This window comes from Balaenoptera musculus, chromosome 1, assembly GCF_009873245.2.
Source record: "Balaenoptera musculus isolate JJ_BM4_2016_0621 chromosome 1, mBalMus1.pri.v3, whole genome shotgun sequence".
NCBI classification, from domain to species: Eukaryota; Metazoa; Chordata; class Mammalia; order Artiodactyla; family Balaenopteridae; genus Balaenoptera; species Balaenoptera musculus.
The window spans coordinates 50373847-50399508 of record NC_045785.1 but is presented as its reverse complement, the minus strand read 5'-3'; the positions used below and the strand labels follow the sequence as shown (position 1 = coordinate 50399508).

Below are 25662 nucleotides of genomic sequence, written 5' to 3'. Positions count from 1 at the left end.
CCTGAAATAGAAAACTACATATGTTTCTCAAATTTCACATCAAGCCACTGCAGAGGCCAGACTGCAGGGCTGAATTGGGCCAAAGTAAGTAAGAAAGAGAGAGAGAGAGAGACAGAGAGAGACAGAGAGGGAGAGAGACAGAGAGGGAGAGAGAGGGAGGGAGAGGGAGAGGGAGGGAGGGGGAAGGAGGGAGGGAGGGGGAGGGAGGGAGAGGGAGGGAGAGGGAGGGAGGGAAGGAGAGAGGAAGAGAGGAGGAGGGGAGGGGGGAGGGGCTGGGAAAGGGAGTAAACAGAAGAAAATGAACCCATTCTTCCACATCACCACATTTCTCTAGCACAATCTAAACTTAAAAACACCCCCAGTTTCACAGAACTTGTAGTTAGGGTTGCTTATCGGGCAGTCTTTACTTTGTCAAATTAAGACACATTGCCTTGGATTAGCAAGACTCCTTAAATTCAAAATGACTTCATGGTTGGCTCAGAGTTCAGTGTCTCTAGGGCCAGCCGCCAGGAACATATCCACTGCGGGCCTCCCCGCCCCCTCAATACTGACCTGCCTGACTTTTCCATGGAGACCGCAGAGCAAAAGCCCAAGCAGACAGGCTGTCAGTGCTAATTAAAAGTCCAAACACCTCTTTAGAAACTATCTCCAGCTCAATATTTATACAGAATATAAGACTCCTAACAGGCAGAGCTGGAGAACGGAGCAGGAGGTTGAGGGCAGAAATAGGCTTGAATGGCATTTGGAACCCATTAATTTTTAAAAGACAGGCTGCCACTCTATACAGAGCCAGAGAGGTTCAAAATGTAACGAAACCAGTAAGATGAATGAGCCGAAGATTATTTAGAAAGCCTGCGGAGAGCACTCAGCTTTTGAAAAGAATGATATCTGGGCAATAGTGAGAGCTGATGCTTTTTATTGGTGAATGCAGTTTTTGGCACCTTCTCACAATACAGGTTGACAATTTTTCGTATTTAACAAAAGGAAAGGCAATCTTCTAAATGACTTGGGAACAAAGGACTCCCTGCCTGCAATTTCTCAATAACATTTAAGAATTCTCTTCAAAGGCCCTTGACAATAATTTAGAGAGAGGAAGGAAGAAAACAAGAAAAAAAGAAGGTATACTAAAAAATATTAAACCAACTGGAAGAGGTGAAAAAAAGAAGGAAAGAGTATAGCATTTTGACACTAAATTACATCCCCAAAGGTTGAATTTAATGTTAGACTTTTACAGTACTTTTTCCAAAAAATGAGGTTTAAGAAAGAAGCCAAAGCAAGACTTTGGTCAACACCATTACCTCTCAGACTCAGAGTTTTAGTCCTGGGAGGGGCTAAATGGATCACTAGCTCAATCACCAAATCTTGCAGACAGACTGAGTGCCAGGGGCCCAAGGTTACCTGGCTGGACCACACACATCTCCCAAGCTTCAAACCACGCCACCGTGTGTTTCTTAATAATGTGGGTCCTGAGCACCGCCAAGGCCTCACAGCCCTTACAGTATCACGGGTTCCAAGACTGAATACTGATACCTTTAATCAGAGTGAATGAAACTTACAGGTTACCCAGAGTCGCACAGGTACAGCATATTCAAAAGGCCCAATAACTAGGTTCACAAGAGTTCACCTACAGTGACAGCCATCCTGGATAGCAAACTAATTTAAGAGGCCCCCAAGACTGAGATGTCCTGTCCATCCCGAGGGAGGCCTTCTCGGGCCAGAGAAAGGACCCCTAAACAATGTATGATGTGGGGATGTTCCCCTTAAAACCTAACTCATACTTCACTTACTAGTTTCACCTTCAGAGTGAGACCCTTCTGGGAGTCTGTCATATCACCTGGAAAATGAGATCTCTATTTTTTAGCACTTTTACAGTTCCAAAACATTTTTGGCAAAGACTATACCATCATAATACTATTTGTAAATGAGGAACCCCATCCCAAGATTGTTCCACTTTACCATATTAAAGAGCAAACAAAACTAAATTCTAAAAGTGATTCGAGGTCTCAGAGAAAACTGTTAAGTAAAGGAAATGCTACATAGCTGCTCAATTGGAAAATTAGTCATACTGGCCATTATCTTTCACGCACACAGAACTCATGTCTAGAGGTACACACATGAGATCTGAAAAAAAAAGACAGAGGAATGGATAAAGAAGATGTGGTATACACACACACACACACGCACACACACACACACATACTATACTCAGCCATAAAAAAGAATGAAATAATGCCATTTATAGCAACATGGACACAGAGACTGTCATACTAAGTGAAATAAGCCAGACAAAGACAAATATCCTATGATATCACTTATATGTGGAATTTTTTTTAAAAAAGATCCAAATGAACTTATTTACAAAACAGAAATAGACGCACAGACATGGAAGACAAACTTACGGTTACCAAAGGGGAAAGGGGGAGGGATAAATTAGGAGGCTGGGATTAATATATACACACTACTACATATAAAATAGATAACCAACAAGAACCTACTGTATAGCACAGGGAACTATACTCAATATTTCGTAATAACCTATAAGGGAAAAGAATCTGAAAAAGTATATATATATATATATATATATATCTGAATCACTGTGCTGTATACCTGCAACTAACACAACATTGTAAGTCAACTATACTTCAATATATATATACACACATATACACATATATCTTAAAAAAAAGACCTAGAACAGTACCTGATACACAGCAGGTATTCAATAAAAACTGGCTGTTATTATTTTTTAAAGAAGTTATGGGAACTGAGCAAATTCAGACTAGTGGTTCTTATTGAAGGGTGCACATCATAACCACCCAAGGTCACACATTTTTACCACCTTTGTCCCAAAGGACAAATGTGGGGATGCCTAACCTTTTCCATCGAGATTTGCTTTACTGATGAAAAGTGAAAGAAGAAACCTCAACCTTCCCCAGGGTTTGACTCAACGGAGCAGATAAAGAGGGACAGTCATTGATCCCATAGTTAAGCATTAGTGCAGGGCAGCAGCAGGACTCCCAGTCACTGCGGGTCTGTGCCTCAACTGTAGGCATGGGTGAGAAGCCCTGATATGAACACTCCGTTCCCCTCCTGCCCCGACAGCCCTGGCATATTCCATTCTCTCCTGCCCTCCCTGGACTTTCAGCCTCTGAATCCTGACGGCCTGTGGTCTCCTGCCACCTGCTCATTTCTTCACGCCCACAACAGCTCTGAGACCTTTGGAGACACTCTCACACCCCCTGACTCACAGAACCCTTCAGGAAGGCAAGACAAAACCCAATGGGGGAGAGAAGTTGTCCAACAGGTTATTTGGTTTCTAAATGGCCCACTGTCCACACCCCACCCGTAAGCTGTTTAACTGAATTTAGCATCACCTTAAAATGTAAAACTAAAAAATAAAGACTGAAGGCAAAGATAAATGAAAGTAGCACTTCCTGTGCACTACTCTGGACTACAGACTGGTTAGAGGTTTCACCCAGGGTGCTCCATTTTCTCCATAAAAGAAAGGCATGTAATTTTTGTCCCCCTTCAACCATAAAAGGAACCTGGGATTGAGAAGGATTAAATGACTTGCCCATGTTCACCCAGCTGATAAATGGCAGAGCAAAACTTTGAGCTAAGGAGTATTTGGCTCCAGCCCTTACATGAATTTGAATAGTTTAAATAAATGTGTACCTACCTACTGCTAGACTAGAGAGAAGAGACCTCTTAGGTGCTCTATTAACATACATGCAAAGAATAAATGAATGAGTGAGTGACATGAATGAAGGAAGCAAACTGTGAGTTACAGTTGTTTCAAACTATATATCACCACCCCTATGACCTGTCCTGTGCTCACCCGTCTCTCTGTCACTATCATAGAAGGATTATAAATTAGTATCTGGGATATCGGTCAGTGTAACTTACTGGGAAATTACAATTTTGTGATTATCTTTTTATTTGCTCAGTATTAATTCTCGCTTTTTTTCTTTAGTAGTAAGAGAAACTCAATTTTATTCAGGTCACAACGCACCAACTAAAAGCCTATTTTATCCAGGCTCCACTCTAGCTGGGTGTGGCCATAAACCAATGACATGCAAGCAGAAGTATTACGTAGCTCTTCAAAGAAGGTTCTTTAAAGAAGGCTGACTCAGGTGTGTACATCCTTTTTATGCAACTCCCACCTTCCTTCTTCCTGCTATATGAAATGTGGGCTGAAAAACAGAGACTCCATAAGCCATTTTGGACCATGAGGTATCTTTGAGAATGGAAGTCAGGGCTGAAGATAATGAAGTAAAAATGCCAGAACAGTTAGTGTCCTTGATGAGTTTGTGGGACTGTCATAGTAGCCCAAAACTCTATACATCTGTATTTATTTACAGAAGAAAATGAACGCTTGTGTGTTCAAACCACTGTGATTTTTAATTTTCTATTATTTCTATTACTCATCAGTGAAGAGATAAGGATAATTTTTCCTCTGTAGAGAGTGAGAGCACTCTTCTTTCCCCAAAATAAGGGTAAAGGAAATCTAATATTTACAGGCCATTTCTCAGCACTATTAAAGATACCAAAAAATAAACTGATGCGAGAGGATGACTGAATCATTCTTTCTAGAACCTAGAAGAACGGTTTTATACCATTGTTCTGAGAAATCATCCTTCAACACAACCATAAAACAATGCATATAAAAGAGTTTTAGCATCAATCATATCAGAAATAACTGTTATTTTTTTCCCAGAACTCTTTAATTTTATGACACTACCTTCAGAATCCTTGTCAAGTTTCAACCAAGTTCTGGCCAAAAAATGTTACCTCTAGGATGACCTAAATTCAATCAAATTTTACTTTCATTCAATAGATTTCTAACAAAAAATCAAGTCGTTAACCACAGTGAGAATCCACTTTACAGTTATGAGGGTGACTATAATTTAAAAAAAAAACAAAAACAAAAAAACAGGAAAATAAAAACAGGTGAAGCTGTAGAGAAATTAGAATCCTCATACATTGCTGGTGGGAATGTTAAATGATGCAATTGCTATGGAAAAGTTCAGTGGGTGGGTCCTCAGAAAGCTAAACATGGGATTACCATGTGACCCAGCAATTCCACCCCTAGATATATACCCACAAGAATTGAAAGCAGAGACTCAAACAGATACTTATGCATCAATATTCACGGCAGCATTATTCATAATAGCCAAGAGGAAGAAACAACCCAATTATCCATCATGGGTCCACCAACAGATGAATGGAAAAGCAAAATGTAGCATATGCATACAATGGAATATCATTCAGCCATGAAAAAGGAAGGAAATTCTTACACGTTACGACATGGATGAATCTTGAAAGCATTATGCTAAGTGAAATAAGCCAGACATATAAGATCCTACTTATATAAGGTATCTAGAATGGGCAAATTCATAGAGACAGAAAGTAGATTAGAGGTTAACAGGGGCGGGGGAAGGCAGGAACAGGGAGTTGTTACTTAATGGTTACAGAGTTTGTGTTTGGGGTAACAAGTTTTGGAAATAGGTAGTGGTAATAGCTGTTCAACACCATGAATGTAATTGATGCCACTGAATTGTACACTTAAAATGGTAAATTTTATGCTATAGATATTTTACTAAAATTCATAAAAATAATGTAATCTATCAAAAGCACTGAACTATATACTTTAGATGAGTGACTTGTATAGTATGTGAATTCTCTGTCAATAAAGCTGTTTTGTTTTTTTTTTAAATCAAGTCTTATCTTAGATATGCAACTGAGTGAGGTAATCAGGACGTCAAGTACTAAGGAAGGGATGTGGACTGCGGGCACGCCACCAGAGGCAGATACTATCGTGGAAGTCTACCCCTTCTTCCTCCCGTGCTGCTGTCTCAGCCCTGAGGGAGGATGAGCCCGCTCCCTGCCCGCGCTCTCCACTGACAGCAGCACCAGAGGAGGCGCAGCTGAATTTGCACCCCATTCCCTGACTTAACTTTCTCCAAGGGGGTAAGGGAAATCCTTCTGATTGTTGTGACACTGGACTATATTAAGCCATGTTTGAAGGGGTCACTGTGTGAAAGATAAGGTACTAAGTCATTCCTAGAATAACATCGAGCCCACGCCTTCACTCTCCACGCCCAGGTGCAACCAGTGTGCCCTGGCTTTAGGTAAGCACACCTCAGCAGGGTCTGCATTCATGCTGCTGACTCAGTTACTTGACTTGATGACATCTGGTTGGCATATCGGGCCTGCCTTCCTCCATATAAGAACACATACACCTGAACATGTAAGTGCTGGTTTAGTCTCACTTCTGAGCTGCATTACCCACCCAGTATACCAGAAGCTCTATACATTAAAGGTTAATAAGTATTTTCTAAGATAATGAGGTAGGTTTTCATTCTTCATCTAGCTAATATGCTCTGTATGTAGTCTCTATCAGTCAGAACTCCAATGGCAAGGAAAAGTGAGTGGCACTTTGAACAGTTAACAATAGGGCACTTGTTAGGAATTTAAATAATGAGGATTAATGTTAATTGTCCTAAGTGTGATAACAGCACTGTGGTTACACAGGAGAAGGACAGTACTCTTGGGGATCACATTGCAGAATTTATGAGGAAAGAAGGTGGTATCTGCATTTCATTTATAAATGGTTCAGCAAAATAAACACATATATGCATGTCAGAGATAGAACACTTTTGAGCACAACGTAACGAAAACGTTAATTGATGAATTATAGGTCTGGGGTCCCCAACCCCCCGGGCCACGGACCGCTACTGAGCTCCGCCTCCTGTCAGATCAGCAGGGGCATTAGATTCTCATAGGAGCAAGAACCCTACTGTGAATTGCACATGGGAGGGATCTAGGTTGCGCGCTCCTTATGAGAATCTAATGCCTGATGATCTGAGGTGGAGCTGAGGCAGTGATGCCAGCACTGGGGAGCAGCTGCAAATACAGATTAACATTAGCAGAGAGGTCTGACTGCACAGAGACCATAATAAATCAATTGCTTGCAGACTCATATCAAAACCCCATCAGTGAGTGGCAAGTGAAAACAAGCTCAGGGCTCCCACTGATTCTGCGTTATGGTGAGCTGTATAATTATTTCATTATATATTACAATGTAATAATAATAGAAATAAAGTGCACAATAAATGTAATGCACTTGAATCATCCCAAAACCACCCCCTGCCAACCCCGGTCCATGGAAAAATTGTCTTTCACGAAACAGGTCCCTGATGCCAAAAAGGCTGGAGACCACTGATGTAGGTAAAGATATGGTGTTCCATATACCATTCTCTCAACTTCTCTGTAGCTTTAAATTTTTTTCAAAAATAACACCTTGGGGAAAATAGTAAAACAAACAAACAAAAACATGAATTCTCACCAATATTTAAGAAAACACTGAAATCCAATATAAATATTAGTAGTTGACATAAATAGGCAATCAATACATGTAATACTAATAGATACAATTATTGACATTAATTGACATAAATTAATAAAACAAGTGGTTGATAAATATAAGAAAAGGTAACTGCATTTAATAATAAAAATGCACATTAAAATAAGAGATCATTTTAAGCCTAAAAACTTGGCAAAACTAACACAGACATTATATAGACATAAGAAAGAACATTATACAGGTTTACAGTGGAGAAACCTGACAAACAATACCTCAGCCAGATAATTAAGATCAACATCAACAGTGATGACATGCTGCTAGTATGTACCCTTGATATGATATGACATGATGAGAATGGTACTCAACAGAAAATGGCAGTGTAGTCTTCCTCCCAAAAACATACTACCCATGTCTCATCATGAGAAAAACGTCAGACAAATTCCATTAGAGGGACATGTTATAATATACATGACCACGCTTCAAAACCGTCAAGGTCATCAGAAACAAAGTTGAGAAACTGTCACAGCCAAGAAGAGACTAAGGAGATATGACTAAATGTATATGGTATCCTGGATAGGATCTTGGCCATTAGGTAAAAACTAAAGAAATATGATTAAGTATGGAATTTAGTTAATAATAATATATCAACATCGGTTCATCAATTGTTGACAAATGTATCACACAAACATAAGATGTTAATAATAGGGAAAACTATGTGTCAAGTAAATGGGAACTCTCGTACTATCTTCACAACTTTTCTGTAAATCTAAAACTAGGTTTAAAATAAAGTCTATTTGAAACTATAACTGAATTTCAAAGGACATACTTTTAGATAATTTACAGAATATCGCCAACCCTTGATAATCTAGGAGAAATTGCTCTCAGACCCCAATGTTAGAGGGAGTTCTTCTCCTGAACAGCAGCTGGGTTCTTATGTGTTCACTCAGTTAATATTGATTATGTTCTCACCTTTTCTTTGGCCACTAGGAAGCTTGGAAACAAATCAATCGGTAATTATGATGAACCATATAGTTTCTATGAAGCTCTTGGCTTTATCTTATTCTATTAATATTTCACTCCATTGTGACTTTTTAATATTTTTATCACTGTTTTTATCTTCTATTATCAGTCACCTCAAATCCCTTTAGAGGGAGGATTTATATATATGAATATGTTTTTGTCTGATTATACAAAATTTTATTATTCAAATTTCTGACTTCCCACTTCTCATGTTACCAAAATTCTGGACAGTTATCCACTAAAGGCTAGGACATGGCAAATTACTAAAACATTGAGTTTTAGTTCTTGAATTGCAAAATGGTGATACCACCACCTGTTTTAACTGATGGTTGGGAGGACTAATGGGGTTCACATTTGTTAAAAAGTTAGCACAGATATAGAGAATGCACTCAATAAATGATGATGATGATTATATAAATTATTATTTTAAAAAATAGCAATAATTATTTTCATCAATATAATGAAAAGAATGGAGCTGAATTACAAATTAATCATAGGCCAAAGTGGTGATTTTCTCAGTGACCCAGAAAAACAAGAGTAGCTGCCATATTTTAGAAGATAAGAACAATAAATAAAGCGGGGGGGGGGGGGGGAGGGGAAAGCAGGAGAAGAGAGAAAAACAGATAAGAGGAGGAGGAGGAAGACTTCTTACACACTGTCACTGCCAAAAACAAGTCTGAAGGCTTAAGACAAGGTGAAATCTGATCACTTTTTTAGCCATGACTCCACTAGAATAATAAAAAGAAAAAAAGAAAGGGAAAAAAAACACCCTCTAGCCTTTTTGGCACCCATTTCCCCAAAGCCTCCCAAAACAATCACAATAAGAGCCAGATAAACACCAAATCTGAACCTCTCCTTGGCCCAGAGGATGCCAAGTTCATGTTCCACTGTCCAGAGTTTTTTTTGGCATTCGTACATTCAAACTCAGACCCTCATCTTCCTTATTCTAGAAGATGGAAAGACAATGGGGATTTTTCATTAAAAGAACTGTGAATTGTTTAAATACTATGTGCTACACATTTTATCCACAGTACCTCTAACCCTGACAGGACGGCCAGATGAGGACCTGAATTTGGGCGGGCGGTGGGGGAGGGGGAGGGGGGTAATTTACTCCAGCTTCTCACAGACAGTACATAGCAGAGACATTGAACCCAGGTCAGTCTGACTACAAGGATTTCCCTCTTTCCGCTATGCCAGAAACTTAATGCAAAGACTCCCTGCCAAAACTGATAGAGTAAGGAAACTAAATAAAATAGCTAGGGCTTCCCTGGTGGTGCAGTGGTTAAGAATCCACCTGCCGATGCAGGGGACACGGGTTCGAGCCCAGGTCCAGAAAGATCCCACATGCTGCGGAGCAACTAAGCCCGTGTGCCACAACTACTGAGTCTGCGCTCTAGAGCCCGCAAGCCACAACTACTGAGCCTGAGTGCCACAACTACTGAAGCCTGCACGCCTAGAGCCTGTGCTCTGCAACAAGAGGAGCCACCCAATGAGAAGCCCGCGCACCGCAACGAAGAGTAGCCCCCGCTCGCCGCGACAAGAGAAAAGCCCACGTGCAGCAACAAAGACCCAACGCAGCCAAAAATAAATAAATAAATAAATTTATAGAAAAATAAAATAGCTAATTCCTTTAAAAACTTTCTCAGTGCTGTGTTGGAAGTTCTTCTGTCATCTCACTCAGTCAGTCCATACAATAACCCCATGGAGTAAGCATTGTCATTACCCCAATTATATTTATAATTGAGAAAGCTCTGAGATTACTTGTTTCGCCTGATCATGCAGGTTGAAATAGAGAAGAAAGAATGAAGAGATTGAGGAAACAACAGAGAAGAAAGATAGATGTAAGAGAGAGGTGTGCCTGGGAGAGGGCAACCATCTTCACAAGAGGAACTTGGTGCCTGGTGCCCAAGGTCCACAGACTCAGCTCTCCAGGAGAGCGAAGCTGGAAGGGAGGCCTCTGAAGGTGCTGGCGAGTATGGGCAAGGGGCGGGGAGGGGACTGCAAATTCATACTAAGGAAAGTAGAATAAGTCATGAGTGTCTCAGCCAATAAAAAATGGCAGGGATGACTGGACAGTCAATAAATCATTTCTGAGCACTAAACTTTCTGCTTCCTCAGGATTTCAGATTGTCACAGGTGGGCAATGGAAGCCCCCAAGCATGTTCTGATAGGCCAATGAGAAGCTGTCCATCTTTAAATTTACCAAATCCATCCGACCTTTCAAAATACGTCCAATCCTTCACAGGTATGGACCACCTTACATATTACTTTCACGTATACTCTGTAAGGCAATGTTGTCCCAACTTACCTGACCATATAACCACCTGGGGCACTTGTTAATCACACAAATTCCCAGGTATCCCATGGGGATTCTGGTTCAGTGGGCTTGAAACTGGAAGCCCTGAGGATCTGGGCTTTGAATAAATGATTCGGCTGATTCCTATAATCAGGCTAGTTTGGTATCACGATCCCCATTTTATAGATAAGGAAAGTGAGATTCAAAGAAGGTAGGGCCACTCCCAAGGTCACCAAACTCTTGTGTGGCAGAATTGAGGATAAGTCATGTTGTAACTCCACAGTGGATAAGCAAGGCAATGCATTTAAATCTATCTGAGCCAGAGCTAGCTTCAAAAAGCTGGCTTCTTGGTGTCTTAATACGGCATTAGACACTTGGAAATGGGGGTGTAGAATATTTAGCACCATCAGAAAAAACCAGGGAGGACATCAATGAGCTGGATTGATCAACACCCAAGGAAAAAGAGAAGGAAACTCAAGGCCCTCCTCCATCTGTAGTTCTGCTTTTGAGTTCTCAAGGCTTGTGGGCCAATGGATTGTTACCGATATCCACACTATTAGCACTGCTTTGACTCCTAGGTCCATTTGGCTAAAATAATCAAAACATTTCCTTCACTACTGCACAAAGACAGGGAAAAAAACTAGAGAAAGGTCCTTCCAGAAATAACTCTGGACAATTAATATCACACCAAAAGAGGAATGTCCAGATGAGATCTTCACCCAAACAACCCCCTCCCCACTGATGGTAACAATATAATGGTGACTAACTGCACCTTCCGGGTTAAAGTTCAGACCACTCCTCCAGAGCCCTCTCCCCAGAGAGGGATGAGTACCTGAGGTTTACTGAGGCCATTTTAACATGCATGTGAATCCCCTCCACCCTAGCATTTCATTAGTGGGAGGGGAGAATAATCAACAAGATGAATGATGTGCTTGTGAAAGACGTCTTCTACTATCTCCTTTCTGGAAGCCCCTGCTGCCAAATGAACTATCACACTCTCATCAACTCTCTACAAGGAAAGTCCCAATCATACAAAACGAGACAGACAGAAAGAACACAGGGAAAATGGTACTCCTATTCCCAGCTTCTCATGAGTTTAAATAAAAGGGAAAATAGGGAGGATTTAGCCTTCTCTCAAAGAGATGACTTTAAGATATACCTAAATATATACATACTCATGCAGGTTTATCAGTCCTCTGGGAAATGATCCCCTTTTTCTCATATGCAATTCTAAATCATTTTCAAGATAAGAAGACCCCTCCCTGCCCTACGGCCCCCTCCCCTTGTGCATCCCCTGAAATCTGAGGTCAAGATGACAACAGCTTTGCATGCTTTGAGAGTACATGTCCAATCTGTCCATATATATGCACATCTGCACACACATCCATTGTAGCAGCCACAAGCACACTCCATGAGTATTAAAATTGTCTCTGATGTGCAGCACATAACTTATTTATAACATTTGTAATTTCTTGGGAAATACTGTTGACTTCAACATACATACTTCTACACTCTGGGATGATTCAGGTACGTTGATATAAAAAGCAAAATAGCTTCATTAACACACCCATCTAGTTAAAGTTAAAATCACCTTCCCTTGAAAAACATAACTCTTGCCTTAATTTTAGGGGCCAAAAAGTGTTTCTTTTATTCATCATGTAAAAAGTGCCTTTGGAAAAACAGTCACATTTCACAATGGACTATTCACGTCTCCTTTAAATGTGTCCAATTTTAATGAATGGTCTTCACCTTGGATACCCACATTCCAGGCCTCATAGGAACAATGGTGTTTGGGCATGTGCAGTGGAGGTGGAAGATGGATTCAAGATGTTTCAAGTATGCAAAATCGCATGCAGATGTACAAACAGTACATCCAGTCAAAGCGAGTTAAGAAAGCAATATATATATATATATATATATATATATATATATATATATATATATATACACATACACAGACACCCGAGAATGGATGAACACAAATAAAATCCAACTTGTAATTAACATACCGTGCTGTGACACCTGTTGCCTTCCACGATAAGAAGTCTGGGAGATCAAAGAAGTGTCCCGCCTTATCCCAGCAAGTCTCTCTCAAGTTCTGCCAAATGAAATACATATTAGAATCAATTATGGGCTATTTCTTCTCCCCCTCTCCTCTTTCAATAATGTTTCAAAATTTTCAAAACAAAAGCATAGCCAACAATGCCCAATAAAACATCTGTTCAGGGGCTGGGAATGGTGAGTGATATAAAAGCAGTACTATACAGGAAAGAAAAATTGGCAATTATTGATCCTTCCAAAAATGACTATAATTTCCCTTTTATTCCTCTTTGCCAACCTGGAGCAGGAGGAAGTACATTCTGCAAGGGTATGCAATCCATCTTCCCAGTGAAGGGCAAGAGGATACACTTCAAGACATATAAAAAGATTTCAAAGCTGAACAGCTGTGAACTGGGGAGAAAAACCACACTAAGAAATTACCCGATGAAATGCAACGTGTCCTGCCATGAAAAAGTCTCCCCAGGCTAACTGGTTCCAAAGGCAACAGGAATGATAGTCCCTGCCCACAAAGAACTTCCAATCTAAGCCAGAGAGAACGGTACGGAATCAAGCTATTCTTATAACTTTTTAAACATTTGTTGCTTCCAATTTCTTCCACACTGCCAACGTGGTCAGATTTTTTTTCCTGCCACAGGGCTTTTTCCTTCCTCTGCCACCTCTGTCCAGAACACTCCTTCCTCACCCACCACCCTGTTGCTCTGCCCACTTTGGTTAACCCAACCCATCCTTCCCTGGGGAGGTCTTTCAGGATCTCCTCCTCAGGTGAGGTCTGGCTGTCATATAACCCATATCACCCCGAAAGTACCTGTATAATGTCCTTCTCTTCTGCTAGATTGTAAGCTCAGTGAGGTCAAGGACCTTGTCAGTTTTATGCACCATAATATCCCACAACTGTCTTTTCTCCTCCCCAGCACAGGACTGGACCCTTAGTTGTGAGGTAGAAATCACATGACTCCAGTCCCCCTGACACACTTAACTGGACTAGAGGTGGACATGTGACCTAACTGGGCCAATCAGATTCCTTCTCCCAGGAATTTAGAATCAGGATCCAAATGGAGTCATTTAACTTCTGCCTTTGAGCGGAACTGGAGGTGAGATAAACTTGGAAACTGTGAAGTGGCCATTTTTTTGCCAAGGACCTGGAGAAGTAGGACTTCATAAAGAGAAGATCAATACAGACAGAAGCAGCAGCAAGAAAGGTTTCCTACCACCCAGGCAACTCTCCATGTCCTGGTTTCAATTATTCCCTCCCCAAGAGGCTACAACAAAAAGGAATGTATCCTAAGTACATGGGTATCTTTGGGAACCTAAAGGCAACAAGACAGAAGATCCAAAAGAGACATATTCTAGTATCTGCTAGCAGGTGACACACAGCAGACATTCGATAAATATGCGTTGAACAACTAGACAAACTGCTCAGCTTCACCTTCCAATCTCTCTCAGGTGAGAGGCGCTTCAGAGTTTACAAAGGGTTTCCACATGTGTTACCTCCTTAGAACAACACAAAAGTCCTGAGTGCTGTTCTATCTATTTTATAGACATACAACTAGTCTTTATCTATATTTGCCCTCAAATTCTATGAGTTCTTTCTATTTTCTCTTCCCCTATCACCACTCTCTGAACACAGACATCCACGCACAGCAGAGAAACTGAGTATTAACCCAGGAACAGGGTCCCATTAAAACAATAATAACATCAAAAGGGCTCAGATGTAAAAGGCAGTGTTAAGCCCATCTTCTGTTGTTGTTGTTGGTTGTTTGTTTTAAATTCCTAAGCATTTGGGTGAGCGCTTACATCTGGAAAGGGCTAAACTTTCCTTTGAACACCCATACGTCTTAATGTTAAACAAAACAACACTTAAAGTTGACTAAATATGCCAAACGTAGCTCTGAACTAGCAGTATCTTTATATGCTAAGAGATCAGTCAGAAAATGGTAGCCTTTGAAACTATGAGTCAAGCTACTAGTATGTCTTCTGGGTAGTCCCCCAAATCTCTTTCCATGTGCTCCGTGGTTTCGGTGATCAGTTCTCAGGGAGAAAAGGCATCCTCCTTCTAAAGACTTCAGAAATCCAAGGCCAATCAGAAATAAACCACGAAACCACTGCAGCAACAATCAGTGCTACCAGCCAAAGCCAAGCAGTCTTCCTCAACTCAGAAAATAACTGCTTCTGTTAGATCTTGTATACAGTCATTACAGACCTTGCAAAATGAGAGCTTTCAGCCTGTAGCCACGCAGACAGCCTCTGTGGACAATGGAACCCAGGCAGAATGTCTCAGAGACAGCATCAGGCCTCTGGCCAGAAAGAGACACCTCGGGGGCAGGAGGGACAAAGCAGCCTGGCGGCGCCATCTTTTCTTGAGACAACGCCGGCTTCACCGAGCAAAGCCAGAGACCCTGGCTCAAACTCTCCATAGAATGAGTAACCAGAAATGGCATCATATTAGGAGTGTGAGGCATCCTTAAAAACACATGTGGTCTTGGGGGAGAAGACAGCAGTAGTATTCCCTGCCTTCTCCACAAAAGCAAAGTCTGCAGCTTAGCCAGCAAAGGAGAGGGGGAAAGCGTTTGCCTGGATGAGAGCGATGTCTCCAGAAGCCAGATCCCTTTCTTGGAAATGCTGACACTACCTATGAGGTTCCCATGGTGTTCTAAGGTTGGGCTACATGATTCACAAGTGCTTAGTCATCAAATGCCAGATTGGCCAAGGGCCTATTGGCCCCCGTGGATGGATTCTTAATCCAGTTCTATGAGAAAATCTCTCCATCCCTGCCTCTCCCCAACCAGCAGAGTCTCAGCCAAGGGCCTCAATCTTACTGAATTAATTCTACCCTTGGAACCACTGGGCCTGCATCAGGCACAGCGACTGCCCTCTTAGATTCTTCCACAGCTTACAACAGTGCCCCCACGTTCCTCATCTCATTGGATTCTCAGGATGGTTCAGAGGTTGTAGGTGACACACAACAGTCTGCAGGTGAAGGATGTAGAAACTGAGGTTCGGATGACAAGGCCTCAACCCAAAGCCACATGGGGCTTCCCACTCTAAAGTGAGTGTTCCTTCCTTCCCAGGCCACAGTCACCACCCTGAGGCTCCCAGATCTAGCAGAGCTGTGGGTTTTGGCCTTTTGGCAGCATCATGATGGAAGCTATTACCATTCTTCACAGAAGAAAAAAAAAAAAAGAAAAGCGCTCCAAAACACATTTTTTTTAATGTTTTATTAAATTTCAGAGATTTCACTTTCAATTCTGGGCAACTCACTTAACTTCTACATCCCTCACAACAACCTCCATGCACAAATGGTACACGGGCTAGAGCAAACACAGAGCAGGTCCCCAACACAAGCCAACTTTAGGCACATCTCATCGTGTGGGTGTTGAATCCAGTTCAAAACTAGGAGCTCTCTGTGCCGAAGGAGTTAAGCCTCTCCTCCAGTTACCAAGCAACTAACAAAAAGTAGTCTTTTCAAGAAAAAAAAAGAAATCAGCAGTGATTGGGGTGTATGACTTGGCAATAAAGGCTTCTGCATTCCAATAACAATCCTTTGAGCTAAGCAATCCCTCAGGCTTGAAAGCCACCAAACAGAACAAATCTCTTTTTTAATCATCTATTACTTCATAAAACCACACGCAAAGCACACACAGCTGCGGGTCTTGGCAGAGGGCGGAGGTGGAGCAGCGTATCCAAGGTTCAAGGCCGGGCAGCAGCCACCCGGCCAGCCTGGGGCAGAGAGATGGGGCTTTCTCCCTTTCCTTCTCACTGCCATGTCCAGGGAGGCAGTGAGGTCTCTGCTGGCTTCTAGATGCCAAGGACACTTGGGGGAAAAATGAAGCAGACACTGCAATGTATGTTGGGAGATGCGAGGGTCTAGGAGCAGCATGGGAAAGTAGGGATGACCAATTAAAAAAGGATCAACTAAGTATTTTGTTATGACTTGCAGTGGGATTCTATCTGGGCTCCCTGCTGTGTGCAGTGAATGAAAGGGAAGAACAGAGCTCCCTAATTCCCTCCCAGTAAATGGTCCTGCCAGAACATCCCAAATACTCACGATGTTGTTTTCCAGCACAACGGCCCTTAAAAAAGCAAAACCTTATCCTCACTCTATATTCAAGACTGAGAATTAGGGCACAGGCTGATGGCCCAGAAAGGAGAGATGTTTCATGAAGAAACTTAATCCTCAACTTCATTCTTTAAAAAAAAAAAAAAAAAAAAAATGATGCTGAAAACACGGACTGGGTCATAATCCCCAAACAGAAACTTCCCAGAATGAATGAAATAACTGTGTTTCATACTCCCATCCGCAGAGAAAAAGACCAAACACTGGAGATATTTTAAGTCAGACAGATAGGCTGAGAGGTTTGTGCTACCAGTGACATCTTTCTAAAAACTTAAAACTTACCATGACGTTTCTTTGTTTAAAATGGTTCGACAGTTCCTTGCAGCTTAGAATCACATTTTATCTCCTTGGCATGGCTCTCAGGACACATAACTTAGCTCCAACTTGGCCATTATTTGTATGACTCCTTCTTGGCTCACTGTCCATCATCCCTGTCTTCATCACTCCCCACCCTGATCTCACCTCATTTCTTTCTCTTCCCCAAACGCACTGTACTCTTTCATATCTCCCTGACTCTGTTGAGGCAGATGCCTCTACTTGGATTGACTTTCCCGTCTTCTCTCATGACCAAACTTCTACCTTTGATTTTCAAATGCAGCTCAAATATCACCTTTTCAGTGAATCCCTCCATCCCTTGCTGTGTCCTTATTATATATTCACGTGCCTAAGTCCATCTCAAAATTTCAAACTCCTGGAGGGCAAAAAGCCGCTAACTTTTTTAAATGCAAAAAGTTTCAGGAGGTATAAAGAAACTTAAAGTCAAACTCTTTTAAAGTAAAATTACAATGAAGCTGGAGAAAGATGTGTGCAAAGGAAATGGTAATTAACAAGATGATGTATGATGATAATGTAATGAGCCTGATACCAAGGTTTGGTGAGTCAGCCTCATAACTTTCTCATAATATTTTTTTGTGTGGCCGTATATCTGCCTCTAATGAGTAATCACAAACAGGGTTCAGAGAAGGGAAAGGGCTTTGGGGCCTGGGTGGCCAAAAAAGACTTCATGGAGGATAGATTTGAGCTGAAGCCTAAAGGTCAAGTAGAATAAATATTTATGCTACTGCTGAGAATGACACCCAAAAAACAAAACTCTAAAATGACAAGGTAGATCACCCCCTTTAGAGAAGGTTTTGTTTAACTGTACCTTCACAGAATTTATTTATAAAATGAAAGAATTCCATTGTATAATTTAAATTATTTAATTTTCAAGAACTGGATACATATATGCATCTTCCCCCCACACCTCCCCTAAAGCTCTACTGTTGTACAGAAAGGTAAATGTATAATCCACACTAGAGCAGATTTTCCAACCATAAAAATGTTATCATTTGCATGAAAACGGATCGTATTCTGCAAAGCTGACTTTGCCCAGGAATGTGATACCACCACATGCATTAGGAAAACAAGGCTTTGGTATGTGGGCCCTAAGAACTTTGGAGTCAGGCAGACCTGAGTTTGATTACTGTCCTCACCGCTTCCCAGCTGTGTAGCTTTAGGCAAATTAATTTCTCTAAGCCCCAGTTTCCTCAAACGCCACATTACTAGCATCCACCTCAAAGGACGCTGGGAGGGTTAAATGAAATAATGTGGAGTGCCTGATAAGTCAACGGATTTCACTCTAATTACTACTGCAGAGCTTCACGTGTTTCAAAGCGCTTTGACATGCATGATCTCATCTGACCTGTATAATTCTTTAAGGCAAAGAATAAGGGAAAGGTAAGAAATTATAAACCTCACCTTGCAGGTTAAGAAAGTAAAACCCAGAAAGGGATCACAACTGTCCCAAGGTTACACAACACATAAGTGGAAAGACAGACTAAAATGTACATCTCTAATGCCCAGCCCAGTGCTAGGTCAGGGGTCTGCCTCCCTAAAGCACAATAAAATGCAGAAGGAGGAGAGAAGGATGCCATGGTAAACCTAGATAACACAGTTCCCAGTGGGTGGTACTGTCTGTGGAAGGGAGGGTTCTAAGAGAAGAGAGGGCTTTGGACTGGGTAAGGTCTTGGAACAGACGTGAAATAAAGTGGGAGACTTGGACAAACAGAGAAGTGAGGAGGTCTTCCTTACCACCTCACTCTCTTGGATCCCTTCATGCCCTTCTCATCATTGCTATTCTATCTCCTTCCTGAGCTCCTTTTCCTTAGTTTCCCTTTAAATGCAGATAGATGTTCTTGACTCATCCAAATGCTCTTCTCACTGTTCACATGCTTCCTGGACAATTTTAATTATTCCCAAGGTTCCAACCAACTACTAGCTAAGTAACATGCACGATCTCAAACTCTAAACTCTCCTGAGACACGTCTCCTGGATGCGCCACTGCACCTCTAACTCGACACGTCCATAACAGAATCTGTTATTTTCCCGAAATGTTTTCCTCCTCCTTGGTTTTCTATGTCAGGGGATCCAGTTACCCAAGGAGTCATCTTCTCCTTCTCTCTCATTGCTTACATCCAATCATCCTTCTAATTTAAACTCCCAATTAATCCATGAAGAGGTTCCCACCTCTTCACCCCCCCTGTATTAGTCAGGGTTCTCCAAAGAAAGAGAACCAATAGGAGACTACATATATATATCTTATGTAATATATATATACCTTATATATATAATATATATCTTATAATATGTATATCTTATATATCCTATATATATCTCCTTCATACATATGACATCTATGTACATTTGTATATTTCTTCATATATGTATATTTATTATCAGGATTGGCTCACACAATTATAGAAGCTGAGAAGTCCCAAGATCTGCAGTTGGCAAGCTGGAGACCCAGGGGCTCCAATCTGAGTCCAAAGGCCTGAGAACCAGGAGAACTGATGGTGTAATTTCTAGTCCAAAGGCCAACAGGCTCAAGACCCAAGAAGAGCCAAGGTTTCAGTCAAAGACAGGAAAAGACCAATTTCCAGCTCAAGGCAGTCAGGTAGGAGGAGTTCCCTCTTTCTCAGCCTTTTTATTCTATTCAGGTCTTCAATTGATTAAAAGGGGCTCACCCACATTAGGGAGGAGAATCTGCTTTACTCAGCTGACCAATTCAAATATTAATCTCATCCAGATACACCCTCATAGACACACTCAGAATAATGTTTGAACAAGTGTCACCCTGTGGCCCAGTCAAGTTGACACATAAAATTACCCATCACACCACATCTTCACTATCCTATTTTCAGTCCATCACATTCTATCACCTGGATCATTGCTATCCTATCTATGGTATACCACAAAAGTGGCCAGAATTCTCCCTAACCCTGTATTCATGCCCTTTGCAGTATGACTCTGTAGCTCCTTGCATTAAGAGGTGAATCTAGAGAAATGTAAATCAAAACTACAATGAGGTGCCACCTCACACCAGTCAGAATGGCTATCATCAAAAACTCTACAAATAACAAAGGCTGGAGAGGGTGTGGAGAAAAGGGAACCCTCCTACACTGTTGGTGAGAATGTAAGTTGGTGCAGCCACTATGGAAAACAGTATGGAGGTTCCTCAGAAAACTAAAAATAGAATTACCATATGACCCAGCAATCCCACTCCTGGGCATATATCCAGAAAAAACTATAATTCAAAAAGATACGTGCACCCCTATGTTCATAACAGCTCTATTCACAACAGCCAAGACATGGCAAACAACCTAAATATTCATCGACAGATGAATGGATAAAGAAGATGTGGTACACATATACAGTGGAATACTACTCAGACTTAAAAAAAAAAAAGAACTAAATAATGCCATTTGCAGCAACATGGATGCAACTAGAGATTATCATACTAAGTGAAGTAAGTCAGAAAGAGAAAGACAGATACCATATAATATCACTTATATGTGGAAACTAAAATATGACACAAACGAACCTATCTATGAAACAGAAACAGACTCGCAGACATAGAGAACAGACTTGTGGTTGCCAAAGGGGGAGGGGGTTGAAGGAGGGCTGAAGTGGGAGTTTGGGGTTAGCAGATGCAAACTATTATATACAGAATGGATAAACAACAAGGTCCTACTGTATAGCACAGAGAACTATATTCAATATCCTATGATAAACCATAATGGAAAAGAATATAAAAAAAGAATGTGTGTATATATATATATATGTATAACTGAATCACTTTGCTGTACAGCAGAGTTTAACACAACATTGTAAATCAACTACACTTCAATTAAAAAAAAAAAAAAAAAAAAGAGGTGAATCTGTTTCTCCGCCACTTGAACTGGGGCTGGGCTTAGGACCTGGCTTGACCAACGCAATGAAGCAGAAACATCACTGTGTTACTTCTGAACTGAGCTCTTGAAGACCTTGCTCTTGTCTTCTTGGAATGTAGAGCTGCCACATGAGGCAGCTCAGGCTGACCTGCCGGAGGATGAGAGGACACATGGAGCAAAAACCAACCGTCCCGGCCAAGGCTCCACACATTCAAGACAGCCGAACAGAGCTAAGATCAGGAAACCCAGCAGCCCTCCGGAGACTCCTGAACGCATTCAGCAGAGACAAGAAAATCCATTTAGCTTAGCTCATCTCTGATTAGTAACCTGCATAATTACGAGGTAAATAAATGGTTGCTTTTTTACTCCATCAAGTGTTGAGGTGGTTTGTCACCACCCTAACTGATACAGCCTCTTTCAAATTTTAACCCCCTCAATTCCCACCCTCTACACAGCCAGTTAGCATATAATGGCCTATGTAAAATGCATATTTGACTATATAAATCATTCATTCATTATTTATTTGGTATCCTCTACATGTCAGGTACTGTGCTCAGTGCAAGGGAAATGAGAGCAAACAACAGACACAGCCCCACCACCCATAGGGAGCTTTCAATCTAGTACCCTTTGCACCCTTCAAAGTTTTCTACTACCTTTGGAGTTAAAGGTTAAATTTATTAACATGGCATGTACAAACCATGTCTTACTTGCCAGCTTCGTCTCTGACAGATCTGAGATACTGCACTAAAATCACGTACATTGTCCTTTTTCTCACCATTACATCTTTATTCATAGTGTTCCTTATCTGGATACCCTCCCTCTCTCACCTGGCCAACATGTGCTCATCATTTAGGACTCAAGTGTTACGCACTCCATGACATCTTCTCTGATTCCCCTAAGCTGAGTAGGGTGTTCTGTGCTATGCCCCCATAATACTCAGTGAATAGCCCCATCATAGCACTTCCCATCATCTGTTCACATGTCTATCTCTCTCCCTAAACTGAAATCTCTAAGAGTCAGGGACTGTGTTTTTGTTCAGTCTCTCTGTTCCTAGGACCTCGCATTGTATCTGATCTATAGACGATGAATAACATCAGGTGAATGAATGAACAAATAAATGAATGAGCAGAGATGTGCAAGCTAAATAGGAGTTTATGTAAAAGGAAATAAGAAATGAATGGATACGTGAATGAGGTTGTGAATAAGGACTGTCCCAGTTTCTCTTTTCTCATTCAAGTTAATGGCTTTTCACCATCTGTCTTAGGGGCAGAGACATAGCCTAGCCAAGCCAGACTGCCAGGAAGATAAATTTCTCTTCTTGGGGTGAGCAGGTCCTTTGGAGAAGTTTCACTTTAATTGGAAAATGGATTCATTCACTTCCTGGCTGGGACTCCTGCGTCAGTGCAGCACCAGGCTGAACGGCTGCCAAGCGTACTGGAGAGGGGGCTGAGGTGGGAAAAGTGCTCCATCAAATGTCGAGTGCTCTGGGACATCTGAGGACAACCTGGTGTCCAGTCCAGGCTGGCTCCCAGTGGTGGCCCTCCTCTTTCTCTCCCCAATTTTCTTCAACCCAAACTTTGCTTACCCCCAACACATAAAGGATGGGTGTACTTTACAGTCCCATTTGGCACTTCTTGGGGGCTCATCTGGGTATGTATATATGTGTATATATATATCTCCTTCTTTATTTATACCACTGTCACTTCCTGCAGGGCACAGACAAGGTCCACGACTGAGAAATCCCTTCAATACTCAACTAGTAGAAGAGCAGAACTTCATAAACTCTTCCGTATGATGGATGTGTAACAGTCCAATGTCACAGAAAACATCCCTTTCTAAGGAACACTTCTGCACCTTTTGTGAAGGGTCCTCGTATAGGACACTGAACACTGTAAGGTTTTTGTGATCTGGCTCCAGGCTTCCATTTAGCCTCACCTCTCAACACCTTTGCGTTTCAGCACCCCTCCCCTCCCCCGTCTGATTCCTCAATCTGACTGATGCAACGGTAGTTCTAGTAACACAACGTGCTACTCTACACCGAGGTGCCTTTGCACACTCCACTGCCTATTCTCCAGAGTCAGACTGCAAGGGTGCATATCCTGGCTCTAATACATCACAGCTGTGTGGCCTTCAGAAAGCAACTGAACTACTCTTCACTTCTCCTTCCCTGTCCTATGAGAATTGCAGAGGACAATAGTACTGCCTTCACCACAGAGCTGTTGAGAGAACAACGAGCAAGTGTATGTGAAGTGTTCAGAACACCATCTGGCTCAGAGTAAGCACGTCTTAAATGATTGTTCTCATTAGTTAGAATGTCAGTCCCGCCACGTTTCCATCTTCAGGAAGGAGCTGGGGCTTTGGAGACTGACACACTTCAGTTCAAACCTTGGTTCTCCTATGGGAACCCTCCTATACTGTTGGTGGGAATGTAAATTGGTACAGCCACTATGGAAAACAGTATGGAGGTTCCTTAAAAAAACTAAAAATAGAGCTACCATATGACCCAGCAATCCCACTCCTGGTCATACATCCGAATGAAACTATAATTCACGCCATACATTTTATCCATTTAAAGTGTACAATTAAACGGGTTTTAGTATATTCACCGAGTTGTGCAACCACCACCATGACTTTAGTGCCAACTCCTCACCTTACAAGAAACCTGTTACTCATTTCCCCTGACGCCCACAGTCCTTAATCTACTAACCTTTCTGTCTCTATGGATTTGCCTATTCTGGACATTTCATGTAAATGGAAAAAGTGGTATTTTTGGTGACCAGCTTCTTTCACTTAGCATAATGTTTCCAAGGTGTGTGTGTGATGGTTTTACTGCTTTTATCATGCGCATTATACATGCTTGGAGAGAAAAAACAAACAAACAAAAAACAAAAAGATACATGCACCCCTATGTTCCCAGCAGTACTATTCACAATAGCCAAGACATGGAAACAACCTAAATGTCCATCAAAAGATGAATGGATAAAGAAGATGTGTACACATATACAATAGAATATTACTCAGCCATAAAAAAAATGAAATGATGCCATTTGCAGCAACATGGATGGACCTAGAGATTATCATACTAAGTAAAGTAAGTCAGAGAACAACAAATACCATATGATATCACTTATATGTGGATCTAAAATATGACACAAATGAACTTATCTACAAAACAAACAGACTCACAGACACAGAAAACAGACTTGTGGTTGCCAAAGGAGAGGGGGTGGAAGAGGGATAGACTGGGAGTTTGGGATTAGCAGAGGCAAACTATCATATAGAGAATGGATAAACAAGATCCTACTGTATAGCACCGGGAACTATATTCAATATCCTGTGATAAACCATAATGGAAAATAATATGAAAAAGAATGTCTATATGTGTATGTGTATATATATGTGTGTGTGTGTGTGTGTGTGTGTGTGTGTATATATGTATGTATAACTGAATCACTATGCAGTCCAGCAGAAATTAACCCAAAATTGTAAAGCAAATAATTTTTTTAAAATAATAAAATTAAAAAAAAAAACAAAACACTGTGGTTCTCCTACTTGGTAATTACATTACTCCTGGCCAGTCGTCACCTAATATCTCTGAGTTTCCCTTTGTTCACTGACAGCAATGTTTAACTCATTATATTGATAGTAGGATTCAATTCAGTGAGGTTATGCACGTTACAATGCTCATTCTGGCACATCCCCAGTAAATGTTAGTTTCCCCCACAATCCTTACTCTTCTCAAATTATATGGGGCCTATCCATCTTCCCTATTAGACTCTTAGGTCCTTTTAAGGAAGGACCATAATTAACTCACCTGTAGCCCTACAGTTAACATGAAATAACTATTTCTTAAATGCAATACTTATTGACCATGCAATAATTTGTCTATCAGTCTTGGTTTGTGGCCAGGTGTGTGCTACATATGAAGGTAACCATAGATGAAAGGCAGGAATATACTGGTCCTAATCCTCAGGTTGCTTATTGGTGAGGTATAGCAAAGAGTCTGCATAGGAAACACCCAGCCGTGATACAGAAGTAGCACAGAATAATTCAAGTTTGAAAATATCTGATTTATAAACTAAGGATGCTGCATGGTCATGAAAGAAAGGCACTGTTGTGGGCAGGCAGCAGAAGAAACGTATTACTTGGGAGGGAGTGCCTGACCTCGCTGTGGAGGGAAGGCAAAGACTAAGGAAGATGGGATGGAGGGCAGTCCAGCTGAGGCAACGGACCTGAACAAAAGTGCAGGAAGAAGCAGCACCTGCATCCCTGGCCATGGAAAAGGAGCCCTGAGAATGTCAGCCTGAGAGATGTGCACTGAAGTGGAGTAGGAAGCAAATCTGAATTCATTAGACAGGCCACAAGAGAATGGGGGGACCTTGAGGTCTGAGCAGGGGGTGATTTGTGACTCCAGTTTTAGGAAGTTTAGGACAGAAAAAACATGGTGGGAAGTCTGGAGGGGAGAAGAGGTGGAAGGCAGGAGGACCAGTTTCCATACACATTTCTGACACAGAAGAAAGAGACAGAACAGAGGAAAAGGAAGGAAGAAAGGAAAAAGGAGGCAAAAGAGAAGATGAGTGAGAAAGAAAAGGAAACA

The 25662-nt window shown here is 41.4% G+C and overlaps 1 protein-coding gene across 9 annotated transcripts in view; it reads right to left on the bottom strand.

Annotated features, from left to right (window-relative positions):
• The window catches only part of FGGY (FGGY carbohydrate kinase domain containing), a 411376-nt gene that overhangs the window by 330706 nt on the left and 55008 nt on the right, over window positions 1–25662 (bottom strand). For all 9 annotated transcript variants that reach the window (XM_036829988.1, XM_036830014.1, XM_036829956.1 and 6 more), the window contains one exon: window positions 12692–12780. In XM_036829988.1, coding sequence (XP_036685883.1) covers window positions 12692–12780 — 89 coding nt within the window. The remainder of the gene's footprint in view (window positions 1–12691; window positions 12781–25662) is intronic.